General features: G+C 32.9%; 2 protein-coding genes across 2 annotated transcripts; one reads left to right on the top strand and one right to left on the bottom strand.

Annotated features, from left to right (window-relative positions):
* Nucleotides 1-735: 735 nt before the first annotated feature.
* Nucleotides 736-3,587, top strand: LOC136774836 (uncharacterized). The gene is made up of 6 exons (XM_066729320.1): nt 736-1,108; nt 1,216-1,437; nt 1,583-1,941; nt 2,187-2,394; nt 2,606-2,782; nt 3,274-3,587. The coding sequence occupies exons 1-6, from the start codon at nt 736-738 to the stop codon at nt 3,585-3,587; spliced, it is 1,653 nt and encodes a 550-aa protein (XP_066585417.1).
* Nucleotides 3,588-13,420: 9,833 nt separating this feature from the next.
* Nucleotides 13,421-14,106, bottom strand: LOC136774835 (uncharacterized). The gene is made up of 3 exons (XM_066729319.1): nt 14,086-14,106; nt 13,680-13,904; nt 13,421-13,611 (listed from the first exon to the last, which is right to left on the bottom strand). The coding sequence occupies exons 1-3, from the start codon at nt 14,096-14,098 to the stop codon at nt 13,421-13,423; spliced, it is 429 nt and encodes a 142-aa protein (XP_066585416.1). The 5' UTR covers nt 14,099-14,106.
* Between the last annotated feature and the right edge of the window lie 13,535 nt (nt 14,107-27,641).

Genomic DNA, 27,641 nt, shown 5'->3' with positions numbered 1-27,641 from the left:
TAAATATTATACTCTTAGAAAACGTTATGAAATCCCACAAAAACAGACTTCGCCTGTAAAAAAAGGCGGCAAGTACATAAACCATCTAGCATAAATAATATAGTAAAAGTATCCAATTAAAAGAATTAGTGAAATCCAAATATTAGGCAAGTGTATTTTTTCACCTTAGCAAAAGTTAAATTTTAGAAAAAAAAAGGAACAAAAAAGTTACTTAGCGGGCCCGTAATGTCCATGCACAGTGAGAAATAGAATCGTCTGTGGTTCGGCTAACTTCACTCTGTATTTTAACATGAAATTTGCTGTACTACGCTATAGCTGAATCTCATACACGATTCAATTCCCCACTGTGCATGGACATTACGGGCCCCGCAAGTAACTTTTTTGTTCCTTTTTTTTTTTCAAAAATTTAACTTTTACTAAGGTGAAAAAATAAACTTGCCTAATATTTGGATTCCACTACTTTTTTTAATTGGATACTTTTACTGTATTATTTATACTAGATGGTTTATGTACTTGCCGCCTTTTTTTACAGGCGAAGTCTGTTTTTTATGGGATTTTATATTCACGTGTGGAAGCAAGCGGTCATGTTGACCGGTATTCGTTCAAACTCTCGTGGATAAGAAGGAAGTAAAGCATAAAGGCTGAAGACAATAAGCATTCATACTGGTAGTACTTATGCAGTTCTTTCTAGAAGTCGTAACGGTATTAGTATTTGCAATCGCAATCGACTCAATTATGACCTCAGCAAATTCGGGACCAATTAATGCACGTGGTGCAATCGAACGAGTTTCAGTTAAGCTTCCGCAGTTTTGCAGAGATAAGCCAGTGATATGGTTCATACAAATGGAAGCCCAATTCGCTACTTGTGGCATTAGTCAGGACCTAACACAATTCCACCATGCAATTCAAGCGCTTGACGGAACAGTTTTATCAGAGGTCAGTGAAACAGTTATCAACCCTCCGGCTGAAGGAAAGTATGATACCCTGAAGAAAAAGGTCCTAGAGGAATTTCAAGTATCAGAAGAGAAACGTCTCCGTAGTCTTCTCAACCAGACAGATCTAGGTAACCAACGGCCTTCAAAAATGTTGAGAACAATGAGGGAGTTAGGTGAGGATAAGATAGATGAATCAGTACTCAGGTCATTGTGGCTGCAAGGCTCCCAACACAAATGCAAACAGTATTGTCGGTAAGTTCATATCCCTTAAAAAAACTAGCTCTATTAGCAGATAAAATAGCAAATATAACAGCACCAATGGTGAATGCGGTGGATGCCAACCAACATTATCATCACATAGACACTGAAGGGACTATTGCACAATTGATAAGAAGAATTGACAGGCTGGAGAGTAACATTTCTAACAAAGGAAGAAATCGTTCTCGTTCAAAGTCGAGAAGCAGATCCAAAGACAGATCCACACCAAGTGACAGAGTTTTATGTTGGTACCACCAACGATTCAAGAAACAAGCAAAGACGCGTGTACAGCCGTGCTCCTGGGAGATCCAGGAAAACTAGATAAGTCAGATTAGGTACAGGCGATTGAATCTGGCATAAAAAGCTATACTGCCGCTTGATGTTGTCAGACAAGAGGACAGGTATAGAGTTCCTAATCGATACAGGTGCTGATGTGTTAGTAATTCCTAGAACTAGACAATGCAAATCCAAGTGCGATGCAGGGAAATTATATGCGGCAAATGGCACACCCATAGAGACTTTTGGAACACAGCAACTAATAGTGGACCTAAACCTGCGAAGAAGGTTTGTGTGGAATTTTGTGATAGCAAACGTTTTAAAAGCTATTATTGAAGCAGATTTTTTAGCGCATCTTCATCTCCTGGTGGACCTGACTAATAGAAAACTGAGAGATGGAGTAACGGACCTTGAGATTAAAGGAATTAGTATTTTAACTAGAATTCCGTCACTATCAACACTTAATCATCAAGTATGATTTGCTGATATTTTAAAGAATTACCCAGGTGTAACTGATTGTAGTAAAAAAAGGGTAAGCGAAAGAGTGCAGTACGTCACTGTATTACCACCAAAGGACATTATATTACCGACAAAGCAAGGCATCTGCATCCAGAGAAATTGAAGGCAGCAAAAGAGGCAGTCTACCAAATGGTCCAAGATAATATCTGCAGACCTTCCAGTAGCACATAGTAGTTACCGGTCCATTTGGTGTCCAAGGAAGCTGAAAAATATAGAGTATGTGGGGACTATAGGAGATTAAACGCTGCGACCATACTCGATAGGTACCCTATTCCTCATATTCAGGACTTTGCACATTCTCTCCAGGGATGCAAGGTGTTTTCTAAATTGGACTTGCGCAGAGCATTTTATCAGATTCCAGTTGCAGAGGAAGATATTCAAAAGACTGCAGTAATAACCCCGTTTGGTTTGTTCGAATTTTTAGTAATGCCATTTGGGTTAAGAAATGCTGCACAAACGTTTCAAAGATATTTAGCCAATATCCTAAAAGGATTAAATTTCTGTCATGCTTACATAGATGACATATTAGTGGCATCTACGAATCAGAAAACGCATAAGGAACACTTAGAATTAATTTTTAAAAAGACTGAATCAGCATAACCTAACCTTAAACTTAGACAAATGTGTATTCGGTGCTAGTCAAGTGGAGTATATAGGTTACCTGATTAATGAACAGGGATCACAACCTATTCCTGAGAGAGTCAAGACTATTCAAGAATACGAGAAGCCTAAGGATATTCAGAGTCTACGCAAATTCCTTGGGATGTTAAACATCTACAGAAGATTCCTAAAAGGTACGGTAGCAGTCCAAAGCCCACTTTATAGTTTTCTAGTTGGTGCAAAAAAGAAGGACAAAAGTTAATACACTAGACCGATGAAACAGAGAAAACATTCGGCAGATGCAAGAAGTTGTTAGCAGACTCAACACTGTTGGCTCATCCTGAGCTTAATGCATTATTAGGACTTTCTACAGACGCGTCAGACATTGCAATAGGTGCAGTGTTGGAGCAGAAAATTAAAGAAGAGTAGAAACCACTAGGATTCTTTTCCAAAAAGTTCTCAAACGCGCAAACCAAGTACAGCTCTTACGACAGAGAACTGTTAGCAGTGTATGAAGCAGTTAAATATTTTCGCCAGCTAATCGAAAGACGAGAGGTAATTATTAAGACAGATCATAAACCATTAACGTATGCGTTCTTACAGAGACCTGATAAAACATCACCACGCCAATTAAGGTTTCTCGATTTTATCAGTCAATAAACTACACGAATAGTTTATATAAAAGGTGAAGATAATACAATCGAAGATACATTATCCAGATTGGAAGAAATTAACGTTCCAACTGTTTTTACACAAGAAGAGCTCGCAGAAGCACAGGAAAAGGATGAGACGTTAAAGAAGATGATAGATGCCAATGCCACATCACTAAAGCTCAGGAAGCTGCACGTGAACGATAAAGGCACAACTTTATTTTGCGATGTGTCAGGAAGTACGGTTAGCCCTTATATACCTCCTTCACTCAGATTCCAGGTTTTCAAAAATAATCATGGAACTGCACACTCTAGCGCTAGAGCTACATACAAGAACATTAGCAAATAGTTTGTTTGGGCCAATATGCGAAAAGATGTCAGGAACTGGATAAAGACATGCTTCCAGTGCCAGCGATGCAAAATACAATGGCGTACCAAAACAATGCATGAAAAGATCGCTATCCCTGATGAAAGATTTAGGCACGTGCATATTGACATAGTAGGCCCACTTCCAGCCAGCAACGGATTTACATTTATCCTCACTATGATAGACCGTTATACTAGGTGGCCGGAAGCAGTTCCCATTGCCGACATTTCAGCGCCGACAGCGGTTGAAGCTTTCTATCGTACATGGGTTGCAAGATTTGGTGCTCCATCGTTGATAACCACGGATAGAGGAACGCAATTCAAAGCACAATTCTTCATGGAGTTAAGCAATTTAATAGGTTCGAAGAAAATACACACAACGGCGTACCATCCAGCAGCGAATGGAATGATTGAGAGATGGCACCGTAAGTTGAAAGCTGCAATAATGTGTTATAGCACTCTGAATTGGACAGAAGTTTTACCAACAGTCTTATTGGGACTCAGAACTTCAGTCAAAGAACACAGTAACTGTTCCTCAGCTGAGTTGGTTTACGAAACTACACTGAGGATTCCAGGAAGTTTTTTCATCGACCCTGAAATGCAACGGAAACCTCAATATTTTCTTCAAAACCTTCGCGAAGCGATGAAGCTAGTACAGCCAATACCGATTAGACATCATTACAAGAAAGATACGAACCCGTTCATATATAGATCACTCTATGAAATGAAGCTGAAACTGGCGGCCAGCCGACGACGCTCAGCGAAACTTTTGTCACGGACTGTATCATTCTTAAATATTCAAAATTAGTAAACATGCTAACGCAAAGGGTAGCCAGGCTGAAAATGTGTACATATACTCCTTATAATATATGTAAGGCAATCGGGCTATAAATATTTTGGGGCAGCGCTTCCTATTTTGTTTAAAAACTAAAAGTTCTCATATCTTTCAAAATAAGTGCAGGCCAAACGCAAAGAGTATCTGGAATGAAATTTTTTGCATATATTCCTTGAAACATATGTAAAACAATAGCACTATAAAGATTTTAGGGCAGTGGTTCCTATTTTGTTTAAAAAATAAAAATTCTCATATCTTCCAAAATAAGGGCAAACCAAACATAAAGAGTATCTGGGCTGAAAATACTCTTTGCGTTTGACCTTTACTTATTTTGCAACATAAGAGAACTGTTATTTTTTATACAAAATAGGAAGCGCTGCCCCAAAATCTTTATAGTGCTATTGTTTTACTTATATTAGAAGGAATATATATACAAATTTTCAGCCTGGCTACCCTTTGCGTTTAGCATGTGTACTAATCTTGAATATTTATGGTAGTTCTTGCGAGGCAATTGAGTCGTTGAACGTTCGATAAAAATCATTGCTTTACTCAAGGAAATAAAATATTTTACGACTATATTACAATAAATAACACAATATAAATATAATTAAACTCAATTTTATTATAAATTGTGCAAAAATATTATCATTATAGATTCTATTATGACTAGTATATCAATATGTATACTATAGTTACATAAACATCTGCATAAACTTGGCAACATCGCTGGAAGTATACTATTTTTATTTTGCTGTCAGTTGGTAACATTTGCAATGAATTGGATGCACTGTAATTGTATTAAAATTGCGTATGAACAACAGCACCGATATAAAGGACAGTTTGAAAGAAAAAGTAAAACTGAGTGGAGAAACAATTGTAGAAATGCATGTAAGAGACGAAAATATCAAAATACTATTTCTGATGAAAATAAATGTACAGTCGAAGGAAGTCAAATCACTTCAATATTTAATTTGGCGGAAGAGTTATGGTGCAAAGCTTGCAATGTACCTATTTCTTTACGAGATTGCAAAAATGAACGTGTTTGCGGATTGGCGAGCGTTTTTGAAGTACGTTGCCGACAATGCCTACGCATATGTTTAGTTCACACATCTGCATTAGGAGATCTAAAAATCGAAGACTATCGAAAACGTCATTACCCCATAAATTTCAAAGTTGCTGCAGGTAAGATAATCATTTTAATTTTATTTACATTAGAGAGAGTAATGAATCTTATAATATATTTTTGTATGTAAATTTACCAATGTGTACGTTACACTGTGCCAAATTTATTTGTAAATATTTCAATTAACTTCAATTCGTGCTTCTCTAGCATATACCTCTGCAGCAATTTCCCCATAGTTTCAGGTATTGGTTGTATAGGCTACAGAATTACTCAGAGAATTTAGCTGGAATGCCGACAAATTAATTTGATACTGTATACGGTTTTAATGTATAATTTATTCAGTAATATTTATAATTATTTTTAGCATTGATAGAAGCAGGTATAGGCTCATCATAGCTGAACACGTTACTTACGGAGTTAAACATACCTGAAATAAATGACAGTATACTTCGACGTCATCAACTTGTTATAGAAAAAGCGTTGAAAGTTTCAGCAGACAGCAGTTGCAAGCAAGCATTAAAAGAAGAAAAAAGGTTAACTATGGAAAAGCATGGTTCAAAGTAAGTATCTTATTTGTATTTATAATTTCAGATATCTGTATAGGGGTGTAAATTCCCTGTGAGTATTTAAGCTTAATATTAAAGTTTGATTTGAATATATGCAATATTAAGTAGATAATTTAAATAAATGAAGAAGAGATAATACTATAATCACCAATTACTGCATATGTTGAATTATAAGTTTAAATATTGAACCTCGGTACTTTCAGACATTGCACACTCATAACAGCTTACCTTATTATGTTATTGCTGTGATACATATCCATTTATGAAAATTGTACAAATAATCATGAGTAATTATATAAATGTTTATTAGATCCAATGAAGGGTTGGCAGAGAAATCTGTGGAACTTGCAGTAAGCTGTGATGTATCTTGGTCAAAAAGAGGAAGTGGGTTTAATTATGACAGTTGGTCAGGTATCGAATGAGTGTTTCGTCAACATAGTAGTTTATTAATTCTAGTTTGAAGTAACGGGTCTATATGTCTAGACAGAATCGTTTTACAACTTTTACAACTTGTACATTTTTTATCAAAATGTATAATGAATAAAGATATAAATATAAGATATTTTAGTAATTGTAATATATGTGGCTAAAACAAATAAATCAAATTTATATTTTATTTATTATAATAAATAATACTTTGAGCTAATATTTAATGTAGATAGTAATAAACAATCAAGAGACACGGTAGTGTCTCGACGGCAAGTACATATAAAAGTAGTAGATAATGACATGTCTATACCGCCGACGCTACCGTGTAACTTATACAGTAAGTTTGGCCGTCCCAATTTTTAAACCAATTTATCTCCATGAATGATCTATTGTCATGATTTAACTCAAGCTTTTCCTAAACTGATTTTGAACAAGCTTTCATTTGAGACCATAAACATGAAAATCGGTTAATGTAATCCAGAGATCTCATACTATGTTAGCTACATATTGTTATGGGTTCACACCGTGACAAACTAATTCAAGTACTTTGGTACAACTACATTTATTCAGTCCTTGTAGAGTTATTTTACAATGTTCAATTATATAAAATAAATTTAATAGTTATATACGTTTTAGAGGTTTTAATAAAATAATTATCTAATTTGAAGTTAGATTTAATTTAGAGTAACTTGGAAGCTAATGCTCAGGTAAAGTCAGATGACTTGTTCTAGATACTGCTGCGCCGGACTGATCGATCAGGAGCCAAACAGTCAAGTCGTTGCCTCACAATGCATCGATTCTCATGACCATATATGGTATTGTTTTTGGGAATCGTACGTGCGTCAATGGTTACTAAGTCGACCGTGCGTCAATAAGCCGATTTTTCTAATAGCTGACTAAGACTTTTGGCCACACGCACTATGAGGCTCTGGCAACAAGGAAGTACTGTTGCCTAAGAAAGAGGTTCAGGTTGCATACGAATGACGCCACACGGCGCTTGGTCAGAATGCAATCGAAGCCTTTTTTAATTTAACTAATTTTAAATTGATTAAATGTGATATTCCTAGTTTTACAAAGTTATTGGCTAGGTTTTAGGTTAATAGAGAAAAGTATTATAAGTAGTTGTATGTATATAACAATATATATCGAATTTCAGATGTTTCTTTATAATTTTCTTCATCTTTTCCAACCAGAATGTATGTCTCGGGCTGAAGTTGGTTGCTTAACGTAGATGCTAGTGACGTCGTAGACGTAAATGTAAATATAGTTGCACACAATTGTAAATAGTGTGCCTGTGTGTGTATCTCAGCGATATATGATTTACTTCGTTTATTACGGTAAATCAGGTTAAGCTGCAAGTTTGATTGACAGTATTAACCTTAAAATAATTTGAACCCAGTTTTATAATAAATAAATGAAAGAACATGATTAGACTGTTCTTATTTGAATCCAGTCAGGTTATACTCGTACTCACCATACTCATTCAAAGGATTTTTAAAATTACTTAAAGAATCAACAGATTAGTTAAGTATAACAATGAATTTTATAATATAAATTGTAATATATTTTGTGGGATTTTATTTCAGATTAAATTATAGTGATGTGCTTATTGTCTAACTGCTAAGGGTTGAGCTGTGTGGAGTGAAAAATTAAAATATAATGTGGTTATTGCATCATAGCTGAGGATAGAGCTGACTGGATGAAGTAAGATTAATATTTACATATTTTCAACACTGTGCCAAAGAGAAGTATACTTTCCACATCAAGAGACACGGTAGTGTCTCGACGGCAAGTACATAAAAGTAGGTATAGACGTATCTATACCGCCGTCGAGGCACTACTGTATCTTATACAGCAAGTTTTGCCGTCTCAATTTTTAAATCGATTTTTCTCCGTGAATAATACACTGTCATGATTCAAGTAAAGCTTTTCTTAAAATAGTTTTGAACAAGCTTTCATTTGAGCCCATGAACATCAAAATCGATTCACGCAATCCAGAGATATCATACTCAGTTAGCTATATATATATCGAAAATTAAGATTCTTCTTCGTCATCTTCTCCAGCCAGAATGTATGTCTCGGGCTGAAGTTGGCCGTTAAGAGGAAAATGACATCATTTTTTCTCAGCGTTGCCAACCGGTTAAACTCAACGACAAAACCAGTGTTGTGAACTATCAAATAAAATCGATGTAATCGATATAATTAATCCGGCGACTACTGTTAACTGTCAATTGTAATGTGAGGTTATTTATATTTAATACAGTGAGGTTAATCATTGCTATGTTAGTAAAATGTGTTAAATTTTCAAAATGACAAATGAATTCGAATAATAATGACATAAGGTGTCGACAAATATTAGATAAGTATAACATTACATTTTACAATACTAGATGTTAATATACTTTATGGTACTTTGTGAAGTTTCTTTTTCAGATAAATTGAGATAGAACATTTCTATTTTCATTGCTGAGGATAGTAGAGCTGACTGGATGAAATAAAATTAATATTTACTTATTTTCAACACTGAGCCAAGGAGAAGTATACTTTCAATATTTATTTGTATCGGTGATTATCAGGAGCATATCAATTAAATTAAATTTTTAAGATATTTGATAAACATATGCTAAACATCCAGGTATGGAAATCATTAACAAAATTCATGTTTAACTTTCTCTTTTCTTTAAACTCATATGGATTTCAACTGCCCGATAGGTTTTATCATATATATGAGCAATTTTCCAGGAGGTAATAAAGTTTCTGTTTACTACGATTAGATAAAAATGAATTTTACAATATAATATGTCATATATTGTTTGGTATTTGTGAAATCGCTTATTCAGATTAAATTGAGACAGAACATTTCCATTGCCAATTTCATTGCTGATGATAGAGCTGACCGGATGAAGCAAGATTAATATTTACTTATTATCAACACTGTGCCAAGGAGAAGTATACGTTCAACATTTATGTGCATCGATGATTATCAGGAACATATAAATTAAAAGAAATTATTAAGATATTTGATAAACATATGCTAAACATCTAGGTATGGAAATCATTAACAAAATTCATGTTTAACTTTTTCTTTTCTTTAAACTTGTATGGATTTCAACTGCCTGATAGGTTATATCACATATAAGAATAATTTTCCATGAGACAAGAAGAGTTTCTGCTTATTATATATACAAACAATTTTCCAGGAGATAATAAAACTTTCTTATTACTACGATTAATGAAAAGTAGATGAATATTTTCTAATCGTTATTTAATATTCAATTATAATATAAAAAAGTATTATAACCAAATATTTATCTATGCTTCCCTAATCAGAATAGAAACAAATTACTATTATCTCCAAAATAATTATTCAAATGTAATTTTTTATAAAAATAACATTAAATTTTATAATATAATATATAATACATTTTTTGGTACTTAGTGAGATTTTATTTCAGATTGAATTACAATAACGTGTTTATTGTGTCTGTGTGCAGGGTTGAGCTGTAATATTTAATAGAAGAAGTCAGAAATGATACTAGTTTACCATAGAAAGAGCCATAATGAAAAGTTAATATTGAGAGTTAAACGTAAGGTAAAGGTGGAGAAATTACAAAATTTGGATACGAATATTTAATAGTGAATAGCTTGCAGGTGATTCTTGGCATAATAAACTCTTTGGCATATATAAGTTAATTAAATAATAAATATAATGATAACATCATCTAGAAATGAGACCATCACAAGAAGTCATCATTTTAATATTTTCCATGCAACAGAATATACAGTGAAAAATTTTGCGACACTGAAAGCAGTATATCCACAAAAGAGAGGCTTCCATTGCATTAATTTATGTATTTTCTAGTTTATATTAATGAAAAGAAAATACAAATGGCACTATATAGTTTGCTTGAAAAAGAACCCTGATTCATAGTTGATATTGGGAGTAATAGTTAAGAAAAAGGTAAAAAAAGGGATCAATTTCTAAGCAAATTCTTGAAAGTGAAGGGCTTGTAGGTGATTTCAGACATAAAGTTTTAGAAATATAAATCAAATAGTTAATGAATATTATAATAAAATCATATAGATGTGAAAATATGACAAGAATTCATGATTGCAATATTTTACATGTGATGAGGCATACGGTGAATAAAATTAGGAAACTTAAAGCTGTATATTTAATAAAGAGAGGCATCCATCGTATGAATTGGTGTATTTCCGAATTTATATTAATAAAAGGAAAATATAAATGGCACTAGTGTGCTGAAGAAAATGCAATAATTCAAAGTTGATGTGTAGGGAAACAGCTAATAAAATGATGGATGAATATGAGTTAATTTATAAGAAAATCCTTGAGAGTGAAGTGCTTGCAAGAGATTTTGGGCATACAATTTGGGATTAGAAATAACATAGTTGATGAAAGTTATAATAAAATCATGTAAATGTGTAAATATGAAAGGAATTCATGATTTCAATATTTCACATGTAATAGAGCATACAGTGTGTAACTTCAGGAAACTGAAAGCAGTATACCTAAAAAACATAGGCTTCCATTGCATTAACTGGTATATATTTTATAGTTTATATTAATGAAAAGAATATATAAATGTCTTTGGTTTACCAGAAAAAGAGCCAAAATGAAAGTTGATAGTGAGAATAACACCTAAGAAAAAGGTGGATTTAGAGTTAAATTAGAAGCATATTCTTGAAAGCTAAAGGCTTTAAGGTGATTTTGGGTATAAGATGTTGAAAATATAATTCAAACAGTCATTGAATCCTAGGTTAAATGCCTCTAAAAGTGTAATTATGATAAGAGCTCATCATTGTAATATATTGTATTTTATTTAATATATTAATAAATAAATATCTTGAATTGGAGCTTTACATTATGGAACGATGAGAACATTGGAAAATGTTTTGTTAGATTGAATTAATTAAAATAATTTTTAATTTTAATTCCTATATTTTTACAAAACGTTCTAAGATCCCACAAAAAACAAGCTTCGCTTGTAAAAAAAGGACGGCAAGTACATAAGTCGTAACTAGCATGATTAAAATATAGTAATATAAAATATTTTAATTAAAAAAATAGTGAAATCCAAATGTTAGGCAAGTATAAATTTTTACCATGGCGAAAATTGAAATTTGGAAAAAAGTAAATAGTAATACAAAAATTACTTGCCGGGCCCGTTGTATGCAATCGTATTGAATAGCCACATTTTTAACTTACGAGAAGCAACGCTTATATAGCAAAGATAGTGACTTACACATGGATATTACAGGCCCGGCAAGTAATTTTTTATTACTATTTACTTTTTTCCAAATTTCAATTTTCGCCATGGTAAAAATTTATACTTGCCTAACATTTGGATTTCACTATTTTTTTAATTAAAATACTTTATATTACTATATTTTAATCATGCTAGTTACGACTTATGTACTTGCCGTCCTTTTTTTACAAGCGAAGCTTGTTTTTTGTGGGTTTATATATGCATCAGTGATTATCAGGAGCATATTAATTGCAAGATATTGTTAAGGTATTTAAAAATCATATGCTAAACTTCCCAGTATTGAAATAATTAACAGAATGTATATTTAACTGTTTCTTTTCTTTAAACTGATGTGGGTTTCAACTGTCCGATAGGTATATCATATATATACAAACAAATATTTCAAATTAAATTATGATAATGCTCGTTTGGAAGATGTGAAACATTCCAAATAACCCTTATTTACGTAGAATACAAGTTAACCAGTGCTATGGTTTGAGCTAATTATACAATAATAGATGTTTACAAAAGATGCAAAGACATTCAAAGATTACAGATCTTTAGTCTCAAGTAAGTTAGGTCACCAAGAAATAAAGAAAATGGAAATGGGTCAACATCAAATACTGGTAAGTAACTGAGATGCTTCAGGTTTCTTCAAATATTTATTTTCTTTGAAGATTGAGATTGTTAAATGATGAATTTGATTTTAGGTTTACTCAGATGTTATCATTTAGTATTTTACAGTCACTGTGCAAGTGTATTATAGCAAATAGTAATACTTGTGCTTTGACTTAAATACATTTGTTACAATTGAATTAAAAATCCAAGGAGAAAGGTTCGCACACATACTGACTATTGGAGTTGAATCAACAATTGGGCTTTTCACTCCTGCATTCTGGTACTTGAAACAGGCAAAGATGAAAGTATTGAAAGATTGGCAAAGTAAGAATTAGCCAATGTTCAGAAAAACGTCATACATTGCTCAGCCGTAATTTAAGGATGAGACTCATTGAATGAAATTCTGTAAAATTGAGTGAAATACTCAATGGTATTATTGAATTTACTAAATTATGTACATTATCATATGGTAAAATATGTATAATTAATGAGTTATGCATACTTTACCATATGGTAATGTATATAATTTAATAAATTTAATAATTCCATATAGTATACTATTAAGGCTTATCTTTTTATAGTAAAGTATCTGTTTAAAATGTAAATAGATAAAAATTAATTGTTTATTTATTCTTTAATTCAGGTCATAGTAAAGTATCTGCTTAAAATGTATATAGATAAAAATTAATTGTTTATTTACTTATTCCTTAATTCAGGTCAAGCTTCTATTAAAACACAAGTACTTTCTTGAGTCTTTTTTTTTAATTGTACTTCAAAGGTTACTGAAATATCCTGTTATTTAAGAATGCAGATTGCTAAAGATTGTAGGTTGGTTGTGTTATACTTATTGTATTTGTATTTGTATATAAATTATTATAAGTTTGGAAGGAATGAGAAGTTAAAAGGAATTCAATTATATTTTAAAAATGTTTATTTTTAAAATGTTAAAGATTATATAATAGTATATATTCTTTAAATTTATTGACCTCCGTATCCTTCGTTTCTTGGTTCTCCTTGTTCCCCTTGTCTCCCATTATATTCTTTTCCTTCACGACCTCTTCCTCCTCCTTGGTATGCCATATCATACAGTAAACCGACTAATTTACTGTAGTCATATGGTCGGTGGTAGCTTCTTCCCCTCCTCCCAGACCTATTGTGTGGTCTTCGCCCTGAAAAAGATAATAATTTTTTAAAAACTACTCTTAGTTTAAGTGATATTATGTACTTTGTAGCTTACCTTGGTTTTGTGCTGCAGCAGCAATGCGCACCACTGCTGCCCTTTGTTGAGCTGCCGGAGGCATTTGAGGTGGTGGTGGCAGCTGAGCTGCTTGGTGAGGCAGTGGGGAAGGTGGTGGTGCCTCCTCTTCCATAGGTTGAGTGGGAGGCAGAGCTATTTGTGGCAAATCAGGCAATTGCCTCTGCCTCCCACCCGATGGCCCGGCTTGAGGTTGTATTTCTCCATCTCAAAAAAATAATATATAATTTTATTTTAAAGAATAATTGAAGATATTTTATAAGCTAGATTATGTAACAATTCTTTGCTAGTTTTTTCAACCAACCAAAGAATTGTACATATATCTGGCTTATAGACTAGGCATGCTTTTTATAATATAAATGAAAATTTAATTTAATATGAAACTTACCATTTAGAACCATGTTCTCGAACAATAGCTGTAAACAAAAGAAAACAAGTTTTTTAATAAATAATTTAAAATTATTGATTTATACGAATAATTGATTAACATTATTAACTTACCTCTTATCCTTCTAAAAGGCGCAGGTCTTGTGGAGAGGCCATTTTTAGTTTACAGCGATATAAAAAATCTAGACCTATTTGCAGTGAGTTAACTGATAAACAAATCAAACAAAAAATCACTAGAATTTTAATCACATCTAAAACTTCTGTTGATAGTATTAAAAATTTGGGGGTTGAACTACCTGCAATTTTTAGATCAGACCCCGTATTCTGTAACTAACGAAAATTTTCGATATCGGTGCGAACCGAAAATGATATATATATAGATATACATTTATTATTGCACGTACCGATATTTATCGTTAACTTTTGTTTAACCATGTCGAAATTAGTCGGTAAGAGTTACAGAATTCCCTACAGGGCCGGTGTAAAGTGAAAAATAGGATTCCCAACAAAATAGCAAAAATCCTGAAAATGGTCAATTTGAGTTAGCAGCTTTGTGAAGTGGCTGTGATATCGCGAATTCGGGTACCTGCACTAGTGTGCATTGAGTACATCTCTATCTTCTGCTTTTACATTGATAAAAAAAAGAAAGAAATACACTCATGTGTATTAGTGCAAGTCACCGAATTCACGATAAGTTGAATATGGTTGGTGAAACGTTCGCAAATTCAATGCTGGAAACCTAAGAAGTCGAAGCGAAAAATGCATGATCTGTCTAAATAGATGGCAATTTCACATAAAAATGGTAAATTATCATACAATTTATCTAATTTTACTTCAGAGTGTCTTAATTTTAAGCTCCCGAACATAAAAACTGCTTTTTTGTCTTCAAATTCTGAGGTTCCTAACCTTGAATTTCTTCACATTACACCGGTTCCTGAAGGTTTGGTAACGTTCGCAAATGCAAGGCTGGAAACCTAAAAATTCGAAGCCAAATAAGCAGTTATCATGATCGGGAGCAAGGTTGCCAAGTGTAGTACTTTCGGTACTACCGTAGTACCCAAAAGCGACATATCCTATAGCGTAGTACTATTTTGGGTACTACGCTATAGTCGCTGCTGATACTACTGGTCGGCGGAAATACGTCAGGGGGTAGAGACTGTAGAGGGACCGCAATATAGATATTTCTAATTACTAATTTCAAAATACATAATGCATGGTCCGTGATCCAAGACAAATGTTAGTATATACATACCACAAGTTATAAAGTAATATAAAGAAATAAAGTGACAGTTTTAATCTTACTGACAGCTGATATACTGATGGTATAAGTGAATAAATAAAGTGACGAAATTTGTAAAATGTACATAAAAATAATTTTTAAAAGTATATAAAGGACTGAACATTTTAGATAAGTATAACAATAAATTTTATAATATAAAATGTAAGATATAAATATTTTGTGGTACTTTGTGGGATTTTATTTCAGATTAAATTATAGTAATGTGTTTACTATGTCACTGTGCTGAGGATGGAGCTATGCGGATTTTCAAAATTAAAATAAAGGAATAGACTAAACATAATGTGGTTATTGTGTCATCGTTGAGATTCAAACTATGTTAATTGAGACGGATAATAAAATAAACGAGTGAAAAAACTGGGTAAATACAATAATAAATAAAGAAGCTGACAAATTAGATATATAATATAAAATGTAAGATATTTTATAGTACTTTCTGGGATTTTATTTCAGATTAAATTATAGTAATGTGTTTACTATGTCACTACTGAGGATGGAGCTATGTGGATTGAACATTAAAATGAAAGGAATAGATTCACCATATTATGGTTACTGTGTCATCGCTGAGGATCAAACTGTGTTAATTGAGATGAATATTAAAATAAACAAGTCAACACATTGGGTAAATACGATTCAAATAAAGAAGCTGACAGATTACATTTGTAATTTCAAATGTAAGATTTTATATAGTACTTTTTGGGATTTTGTTTCAGATTAAATTATTGTAAAGTGTTTACTATGTCAATGCTGAGAATGGAGCTATGTGGATTGAACATTAAAACAAAAGGAATAGATTCACCATAATGTTGTTTCTGTGTCATTGCTGATGAGGATCAAACTGTGTTAATTGAGACAGACATTAAAATAAATGAGTCAGCAATTTGGGTAAATACAATAATAAATAAAGAAAATGACAGAATACATATATAATATAAAATGTAAGATGTTTTATAGTACTTTGTGGGATTTTGTTTCAGATTAAAATATAGTAATGTACGTGTGTTTACAGTATCACTGCTGAGGATGAAGCTATGTGGATCGAACATTAAAAAAAAACAATAGATTCACCATAATGTGGTTACTGTGTCATCACTGAGGATCAAACTGTGATAATTGAGATGAATATTAAAATAAAGAAGCTGACAGATTAGATATATAATATAACATGTTAGATATTTTACAGTACTTTGTGGGATTTTATTTAAAGTTAATATATGTAAAATAAAATTTTTGTTTTCTTTTTACAATTGTATCTATATTAATTACTATATGTTGCAATCTCTTAAAATTAAGCCTCTGCTTTTATTAGCAAACTAATAGTTCCACACGGCAGTGATGCCAGAATCAAGCTTTTAGCAACAAAAATGAAGATAAGCGCTAGCCAGCAGCAGTATAGAAAATTTAAAGGGAAGCGGTACAAACACAACTATGCCTGGAGAGCATAGGTGTGATTTGGACTTCAGGCAACATAGGCTTTAGAAGAAGAGCGACTACCGCTAACCGTGACATTTTTACGTGTTATCCGTGTGAAGTGGTGCTGCGTTTACCTAAAAACTCAAAGCAAATAAAAATGCTTTTCCTAAATTGATTTGTAATATTGATAAAATGGTCAAATGTAGCCGTTAATTAATTAGATTTGGTAATAAATACAGAAAATGCGTTTTATTATAACAAATGAGTTGAGGTAAAATAAACTCAATGTTTTTATATTAATCTGTTAACAAATGCATTTTTTTATTTATTATTGAGTCCAATAAATTAATGGTTATTAAAAAAAAAATTACTTGTATTGAAAAAAAAATGAAAAAATTTTAAACTTCACCAAGACTCGAACACGAGCCCACCGCATGACAAACGGCAACCTTACCGCCTGCGCTACAGCGCTCACCTGATGTACCAAGAGCAAAACAGCCTTTTAAAGACTGACTACAATTCTTTCACTAACTCGTCATAAACGATCAAAAATTAGCTGCAATAATAAATACATTTATCTTCACAGCATTATTGCACTAAATTTATTATGTTTTTAATTTGAAGCATACATTTTACATGAAGATACGATACTTTAAGGGTGTTCATGCAATACTCTAAATACAAAACTATTCATATGCTGGTTTATCATAGTTATTCGACTACATATAACAAATATTATAATATTAATTAATTTATGATAGTTGAGCATATGAATAGTTTTGTATATAGAGTACTGAATGGTTACCCTTAAATTATCATATCTTCATGCAAAATGTATGCTTCAAATTAAAAACAATAAATTTAGTACAATAATGCTATGTAGATAAATGTATTTATTATTACAGCTAATTCTTGATCGTTTATGACGAGTTAGTGAAAGAATTGTAGTCAGTCTTTAAAAGGCTGTTTTGCTCTTGGTACATCAGGTGAGCGCTGTAGCGCAGGCGGTAAGGTTGCCGTTTGTCATGCGGTGGGCTCGTGTTCGAGTCTTGGTGAAGTTTAAAATTTTTTCATTTTTTTTTTCATTACAAGAAATTTTTTTTTTAATAACCATTAATTTATTGGACTCAATAATAAATAAAAAAATGCATTTGTTAACAGATTAATATAAAAACATTGAGTTTATTTTACCTCAACTCATTTGTTATAATAAAACGCATTTTTTGTATTTATTACCAAATCTAATTAATTAATGGCTACATTTGACCATTTTATCAAAATTAAAAATCAATTTAGGAAAAGCATTTTTATTTTATTTATTCACTTATACCATAAGTACATCAGCTGTCAGATAGATCAAAGCTGTCACTACTCCTTATTTCTTTATTACACTTTATTTTTCCGTATACTAACATTTGTCTTCGTTCACGCCGTTCACGGTGACAGGCTGGGAATATAATATATATAATTTTTGATATATTACGTTCTGCATTTAAGATGGCTACTGACGTATTTCCGCTGGCAGTATACTTTGTGCAGTCTGCATTCCTTATATCAAAATTCACTTACTATAGAGCGTAGTACTATTCAAGATGGCGGACTTGGCAACCTTGATCGGGAGCTCGAAATCAACATATTCTGAAGATAAACTAGGTAAGTTATATGGTAATTTACCATATTTACCTGAAATAGTAGTCTATTTATAGAATGATCACTACTTTGTTGGTTTCGAATTCTTAGGTTTCTAGCCTTGAATCTTTCCATCTGTGAGTGTGAACTTCGTGTGGACTTCTAACCAAAGCTCAGGCATCATTTCGTAGTTTGAAGTTTGGTCTCATCAGACATATTCATTTTGCCACAAAAAATAATAGATATTTTACTTGGAAAATAAGACATTTTGGGCTGCGCTTTAGATGGTGATTTAGAACTAGGTTCTGCTTTACTGGAGTAGCACGATAGATCTGATCATTCAGGTTTTAACAGCGCTATTAAAAGACATTTTGTGTTGCGCTTTACACATGGTGATTTAGAAATAGGTTCTGCTTCACTGGAGTAGCACGGTAGATTTGATCATCCAGGTTTTAACTGTGCTATAAGTATACTCAATACAGAATATGAATAAGAATGGGTGATTAGCAGTATATTTGATGGGGATTTATAATATTGGTAAGTTTAATATTCAGGATAAAAATTAAATTAAGGTTACCAAACCAATACACAAGTCCCATCTACTAGAGTATGATACTACATTAATGAGACATCACTCATTACAGGAACGTGATGCAATTTATCTGATGCATTGTAAATAGCAAGGGAAAGCAATATTAGAGATTTTTTTGCAATCACCGCCAGTGGAAAGCATATCTGATCTGAAATTGACATAAGTTTGTCAAAGGAGTAATAGGGCTCACCAATCAAACTACATAGAACGCAATCAAAAGGTAACCACATAATTAATTAAACCATAAAGTAGCTTAGAAATTTGTTATTATATTATTTACATATATTTTTAAATTGATATAAAAATACTCCTCAACGCTAACTGAAATGTTAACGCTGAACTTTTAATAAATAGTTAAAACTTTGAGTCAATCAAAATATTTTACTTTTACGCTTGAATTGCATGTCATTTTATTACTTGTGTTTATTAATTCACTTATTTGTTAGATTTTTACGATGAAAATATTTATTTCTTTATTCCAAACTATTCTTTGAAGAGTCATTGATAAATACAGGTAATAATATGACATGGTATTCAAACATAAAAGTGAAATACTTTACTTCAATTAAAAATTTAACTATTATTTAAAATTTCAGTATTAACTTTCCAATTAGTGATGAAGTGTTTGTTTATAACAATAGTAAAGTGTGTCTGATCACAGCACTAGCAAACTGCCAAATTATTTTAATAGTCATAAGAATTACAATTCTTATCACAAGTCATTTTTGTAAAGTGCGTTACACTTAGCCACACACACAAGTTTTCTTTTATCTATGTGTAGATATTTGTAACTAAATTACTACTAACTTTAATTTGAAGCAATTAATAGACAGTATTTATGATGAGATTCACTTAAACATGTACATAGTTTCATTATATTTTTTATAAAACAATTATGGTTAAAAATAAGCCATTGTGGCATTCATGGTATTGATAAGAATCTTCATAAGTGTATATTTTTTATATTAAATATATTATAAAATATCAATAGCTGTCAATTGATATTATTATTGGGTATTAATAATGTTTAAAATATAGTCTTATCAATTTTAACAGCTCCTTGATCTATTCAAAATGGTCTGCTTTTTATTACGGCAGTATTATGAGATATATGATTTTGCTATGTAGCTTTTTAACCGAATTTTACGATAACACCCTGTAACGCGTTTTGTAGGCGAGGTTAGCCGCCGTGAAACCGTTCGGTTCGATTTGACCGAGAGGGATCAAAATAATGTGGACAAGTTTAATATGGACAAATAAACTGTTTATTCAGGGAATAGATAAAAGGAAACAACTATTTACAATGTGTTTACATTATGACCTTAACCTATTTATGTTTGTGTTGTTTGTGTACTGCCGCTGCAGGTGTGTACGCATATGTGTTGTCGCTATGTCGCAGGTACAGAATTCGCCCGCTGGCGGCGCTGCGCTTGGTAGCCACATGGAGGGCTCGGATAGGCGGCGCGACGGTCGGTAGCCACTCGGAAGGGCTTTCGGAACAGACCGGTAGGTGGCCTCACGGGAGGGCCCGGGGAGCCAATATGGCGGGAGCCAATATGGCGGTCAACGGGGGGAGCTGAAAATAAACGGCATTAATCTCTGAAAAGAAATGGCCGTTGGCCCGGAGAACTCCTGGACTCGGCCGCTAGCATGGGTATAGGTGGAGGAGCGGTGGGGATAACGCGGAGAACTCCTGAGCAAAGGATGGGTATACGCGGAGAACTCCTGCGTAGGATAAGGTCGGGATGTATCCGGAGAGCTCCTGGATACGGAATGCTCAAATGGGTCGGAGCTAGGTCTTATATACCCAGTTGAGCCGCCGAAATCGGTATCGGCGCTGCCGAACGGCCGTCCTGGGTACTTCGGGAGGGGCATGCCGAGAACACTATACTCCGCGCATGCTATAATGTCGACCGCGGTATCGGCACGTACGCTACAGCTTACCCCCACTTACGCGGTATCGTACGTGGGTAGCAACGGAGCAAGCGTCTCGTCACAACCCTTTATGATTGTGCAAGAACACTGAAATTAAAGTTATTAGTTATTTATCTCATAAATATTCAGATTATCATTTTACATGTAATTAATTATTAGCGCCACTATTTATTAACAGTGTTTGAGTGACCTGGTTTAGTATAGGAAGCATAATTTATAAGAGTGGTTTTTCATAAGAGTTTTAAAATCTGATTAACCTTATGTCGTAGTACTTTGTGTCTCAAAATTCACAAGGGTTGAAACTCTTACGTATAATCCTTTGAAATTGCTTCGAAAACTTAATCAAAAGTTTCATATGCTTTTTGTTATTTTTTTGCCAGAATTAATTAAATATTTTTTTTTTGAAAATACTTTTGAATCATTTATAAGAGTTTATCATCATTATTATTTCTGATTATTTTAAATATTTTAAATTATTACAAATAGTCAGGGAGAAATAGCACAAAAATATGGCACTTTTTCCACTTCGTGCCATAGAGAATTTTAATTTTTTTATGTATAGTTTAGAACATCCTTAAAGAGCTCTTAAAGTTTCGAATACGAAGGAGGTCGGGAAGGTTATTATTAATTCAAAAAAATGTTGAAAAATGCGTTTCTTTCTGGTTTAATTTAAATAACTCGCTTATTATTAATCGTATCAAAAAATGTGTCAAATAAAACTTGTTCGTAATTAAACTTTCAATAAGATAGGTGGGGTTTAAAAAATCAATTTGTTTTGGTTATTTGTAAAATCATTAATGAAGAACAGGAAGTGGAGGAAAGTTTAAGTAGTGAAAAACCATATAACAAATGCTTGATTGCTACTGAAAGTTCATTAGAAGGTGTCTTTTAGCTAGTAGAATTTGCTATAAAAGCCATTTTTCGATATCTAAAAAGGTGGCCTATTGCAAAATTATTTATGTCAAAACTTTAAGTAGCTGCCAATTTTTTCCTGGTGGTCATAAATTAATGAAACCAATTGCTAAAAATTGGTATTAACGTTATTAACAAATGGTGTAAAGAGCATATTTTTCAATAATAAACAAAGCATTTTTTAATTGAAAAAACCCGTTGCTATCGTCCGTATTTCAGCAACTATTGGATTTAACAATTGCAATAAAATGCATTGTAATGTTTATAAAAAACCATGAATTTAAAAAAAAAATCATGGCGATAGGAGCAGTAGAAGCTGAGATCATTAACTTTTACTTCACGGTGCACTATGTCGAAAGTATTTGACCTTTCGACCTGAAATTTGGCACAGCAGTAGTGCAAATATCATCCTTTCACCTAAATTTTTTTCTTAATCTTTCGTTCAATTTTTCTGATTTGCAACGAAGAAGAATCTGTAGGAATTTACGCGCTCGGTGGTAGCGATTTCCTCGCTGCGTGGCGCGGTGGTGCGGGTAGCACCTGAACAGTGGAGGGAGGCGCGCTGGAGATATTAACAACTTAATTGAAAAATTTATTTCTACATAACCAAAGGTCGTAGATGGAAGTAGAGGAGCAATGCGGTTCCGATGACAGGGAGTGGGGGAAGCTGTTTTGTAGTGTGGAAGGGGGATGGGTGGAGATAAGACTCTCTTAGTATGGTAGTGGTGGGGATGAGGAAGGAAAGGGTCTTATAGTGGGATCGAGTTTGGTTAGGGAGGGTGGGGGTATTTTTCACCCTATGTCACAGTTGGAAGGTCTTATAGTGGGACCGAGTTTGGTTAGGTAGGGGGTATTTTTCACCCTATGTCACAGTTGGAAGGTCTTATAGTGGAACCGAGTTTGGTTAGGGAGGGGGTATTTTTCACCCTATGGTACCGTTGGTTAGTTATCCTACGGGGACCTAAGTTATCCTACGGGGCCCTAATTGAGGGAAGGTTTTTTCACCCTTCAAAGTCGATGGTTAGTTACCTTACGTAGCCTAACTATTTCCGACTCTGCTACACAGATAAACTAGCTTGAGTTAATTGCTAGTTCCAGCAGTCACCGCTAGGTGACTGCCTTCCTTAATCTTCTTTCGCGCTAATGGTATTTTAATATTACGTAATTACACATACGGGTGAACTAGTTCAATTTAAAAAAGATGTTTGACTAAAATTATACATTCGCGGTACCACGGGATACGGCTATATAGAAGCTAGCCTTCAAGAGGAGGATGTGGATGAAAAAAGAGGAGGAGGTGGAGGAGGAGGAGAAGGATGAGACATGGAGACTGGATGAGTAACTGATAGTAAAACTTTAGTTATTGAATAAAAAACAGTTTTAAGAATTTTTATAGCCTTCCCTGACTTATCTTTTAGCCATTTTTAGCTTTTCAGGTAAGCATATCATAAGATCCATCTAACAAGCAGGCTAGGTATTAGAAAAGGAAAGAGTTGTCAGTGCACGTTTCTTTTTTTTTGGAGGGTTAGGTAAAGCAAAAAAAAACATAACTTTTACCTAGACTTTAAGAAACTGTATTGGCACCATTCTAGCGATTGGAGAACTGATTGTAGAGTGTGCAGATATCTTCTAGAACGGATATGCTCGAGCACCGGACGTCTGAGATCATGCCATGACTTGTTCAAAACAAACGTCTAGACTAATGTTACTTGATTTATGACCCCATTAGAGCCCCGATTTTTTCATATTCTCTCATTTTTTATATGTCTAGCTATCGAGAGGAATGTGCCCGTAAATTTTCGCGTTTCACTTTTCACTTAAGGAAAGTCTGCAACACGTTTATGCAATTAAAACAATTCTGGAGAACCCACTGGTAACGTGTCATGACTTGTTTAACGCAAATTTTCCCTAGTTCACTTTAGAAAAGTTTACAACATGATTATGCAATTAAAAGAATTCAGGAGAAACCGCTTGCAACGTGTTACCACTTGTTTGACTCAAATTTCGTAGGCGGGCAAGAATACCCAACCACCCAAATATTAACTTCCAATAAGAATGCATCTCATCCCTTCCACCATTTTTAAAACCCTTGTTGTTAGCAATCGGGAAATTTCAGTCAGTTTTCATTAGAAGGTTCAAGGAGGTGAAAGATCCAGTGCAAAGCTATATTCCGAATATCAAGAGACACGGTAGTGTCTCGACGGCAAGTACATAAAAGTAGAAAAAGTCATGCCTATACCGCCGTCGAGGCACTACTCTCTTATACAGCTAGTTGAGGCGTCCCAATTTTCAAACCGATTTTTCTCCGTGAATAATCGATTGCCATTATTTAAGTAAAGTTTTTTTTTAAATGGTTTTGAAAAAGCTTTTATTTGCGCCTTAGAACATCAAAATCGGTTCACGCAATCCAGAGATCTCATACTCTGTTAGCTATACATATATCGAAAATAAAATTTTCCTTCATAATCTTCTTCTTCTCCAGCCAGAATGTATGTCTCGGGCTGAAGTTGGTCGCTAAGAAAAATAACGTCATTTTCACAACGCTTCCAACATAATATACTCAGCGACCAAACTATATGGTTGTGAACTGTCAATTCGGCGACTATATTGAACTGTGTAAATTGTAATGTGAGGTTATTTTTATTTAATGCAGTGGGATTATTCATCGTGTTGCGATATTGCATCTGTTAATTTCTACAATCACAAATAATTCAATTAACAGTGACTGAAGGATTCGCGAATTAGATAAGTATAACAATATATTTTACAATACAGGATGTAGTATACTTTGTGGTACTTTGTGGTATTTCTTTTTCAGATTAAATTAAGACAGAACATTTTCATATTCATTGATGAGGATAGAGCTGACTGGATTAAATAAGATTAATATTAACAACTCTGTGCCAATGAGAAGCGTACTTTCAACATTAATGTGCATCGGTCATTATCAGGAGGATATTAATTGAAAGAAATTGTTAAGGTATTTAATAATCATATGCTAAACTTTCAGGTATTGAAATCATTAATCAAATGCATGTTTTGCTTTTTGTTTTCTTTAAAGTGATATTGATTGTAACTATCCGATAGGTTATATCATATATATACGAACAAATATTTCAGATTAAATTATGGCAATGCTTATTTGAAAGATATGAAACATTCCAAAGAATATTCATTTACGTAAAATACAAGTTGACCAGTATTTGGATTTGAACAAATTATACGATAGTAGATGTTTACAAAAGATGCGAAGACAACCAAATATTACAGAAGTTAGGTCAACAAGCAATAAAGAAAATGGAGATGAAGCAAAATCAAATAGTGTTAAGTAACTGAGATGTTTCATGTTCCTTCAAATATTTATTTTATTTGAAGATTAAGACTGTTAAATGATGAATTTGATTTCAGACTTACTCATAGTGTTATCATTTAGTATTTTACAGTCACTGTGCAAGTGTATTATAGCAAATAGTAATACTTGTGCTTTGACTTAAATACATTTGATACAATTGAACTAAAAATCCAAGGAGGAAGGTTCGCCCATATAATGACTGATGGAGTTGAATAAAAAATTGGACTATTCACTCCTGCATTTTCTGAGACTTGAAACAGGCCAAGATGAAAGCTTTGAAAGATTGGCAAAGTAAGAAATGGCCAATATTCACAAAAAAGTAATCCATTGCTCAGCCATGATTTAAGGATGGGATTCATAGGATGAAATTATGTCAAATTGAGTTAATAACTGCTGATTATTTTCCTCCATTACCTAAGTATTCTAAGCCAGAGACAGTATACTGGTCATTGGTATGGATAAAAAAATGCACGTTTATTCTCAATGTGAAAAATATCAGACAAAAATTAATTATTTCGACTCCGTTTTGCAGCACCAGTTATCCGACCAGTTTGAAAAGTGTTTAGAAATTTGTGAAATGTACATATGAGGACTCTGGCACAGGAAATGTTATAATCCCGACTCGCCAATGTATCTCCTATATCACCTTTGTCAAGAATTAGCAGCATAAATGTGATAGTAATTGGTGCTAAAAAGAAACGTGGTATGCAAAACGACATTGTCAGCTTTGAATATATGCTTGATTGTAGCTTATTCAAAGCTTTGCGAATTGCTTGTCCAGTCTTGCCCCAGTATCAACTCAAGTAGTTGATGAAACTAGTGAAGTCTGGAAAGGTCAGATGGTGGTAAAAGTCAAATGTTGATAAACAGAAAATGTAAATTAATTAAAACATACATTTTACTTAATTATTTTTATATGTTGAAAGTATGTTCATTGAATATGAAAAATTTAATCAAACTTTTATTATAGTGAAACTGAAAATATTAAACAAGTAGCCGGGGCATTAATTATGAAGTTCATTTATGCAGAATGCGTTACAAATATCAATAAATTCAATGTGTTGACTATGATATTTTTTCAATATTAATATATATTATTTTATTTGTTAAGCGCTGCTGTTTCAAAAAATGAGAAGTGTGGAAATTTTCTTTAAATTCTGTAGAAAAATTAAAAGAATTATTTAATTTTTTAAATAGTATACTCTTACAAAACGTTATAAAATCCCACAAAAAACAGACTTCGCCTGTAAAAAAAAGACGGCAAGTACATAAGCCATCTCGCATAAATAATATAGTAAAATTATCCAATTAAAAAAAGTAGTGAAATACAAATATTAGGCAAGTATATTTTATTACCTTAGCAAAAGTAAAATTTTCGAAAAAAAAGGAACAAAAAAGTAACTTGCCAGGCCCGTAATGTCCATGCCCAGTGGGAAATTGAATTGTGTGTAAGATTCAGCTATAGCGTTGTATAGCAAATTTCATGTTAAAATACAGAGTGAAGTTAGCCGAACCACAGACGATTCTATTTCTGACTGTGCATGGACATTACGGGCCCGCTAAGTAACTTTTTTGTTCCTTTTTTTTTCGAAAATTTAACTTTTGCTAAGGTAATAAAATATACTTGCCTAATATTTGGATTTCACTACTTTTTTTAATTGGATAATTTTACTATATTATTTATGCGAGATGGCTTATGTACTTGCCGTCTTTTTTTTACAGGCGAAGTCTGTTTTTTGTGGGATTTTCCTTGCTGTACACAGAAACTCTTTTTGGGTGGTAAGAATTATTCTCTTTTCTTGCTATTCTATTTCAAAGTTTTTTCTTTTCTCAATTTCTATGTTTTTTTTTTCACAGAAAAATGGATTTAACTAAGATCAATGCACTTACAAGTGTAACTTACGAACCTAAGACTTTCGTAAAGCTGAATACTTTTGAGGAGAATAAGGAGTATCAAATCACTGAATTAGTGAAAATTAAGACCAAATATGGAGAGAAATTAATAGCGAAGCTGGCTACAGACGAATGGTTCTTTCTACCCTCAAGGATGATGAAATTACTGGAGTCACCTGAACTAATCAAAGAACTTCAAAATGCTGCATCAGCGAATACATTAAAAATCTTATATGTTGGAGGACGATACAATAATTTAGAATTTAAAGTTACCCAATGATAATCATAAGATAAATTTTGGAAATGTTTGTAAGGAATGTTTTTAAGGAATGACATCAATAAATGTTTATTATATCTTATTTATTTATTTTTTCTTTATCCCTCACTACATTAGTAAGATACTGTTGTGGTTCAATCGCTGATTCACGACAAACTTGAAATTCTCTTGTATAATAAGGTTTATTGATTTTTGATTTACAATGTTTCTTCTTTATACAAGTTGATAACCAGAGCTATGAGCTAGATAATTATAGT

This window comes from Prorops nasuta, unplaced genomic scaffold (assembly GCF_024137725.1).
Source record: "Prorops nasuta isolate Cenicafe-Biocafe unplaced genomic scaffold, Cenicafe_Pnas_1.2 PNAS00007, whole genome shotgun sequence".
Lineage (NCBI taxonomy): Eukaryota > Metazoa > Arthropoda > Insecta > Hymenoptera > Bethylidae > Prorops > Prorops nasuta.
Note: the sequence above shows the minus strand (reverse complement) of the source record. Positions and strands in the feature narration are given on the sequence as shown.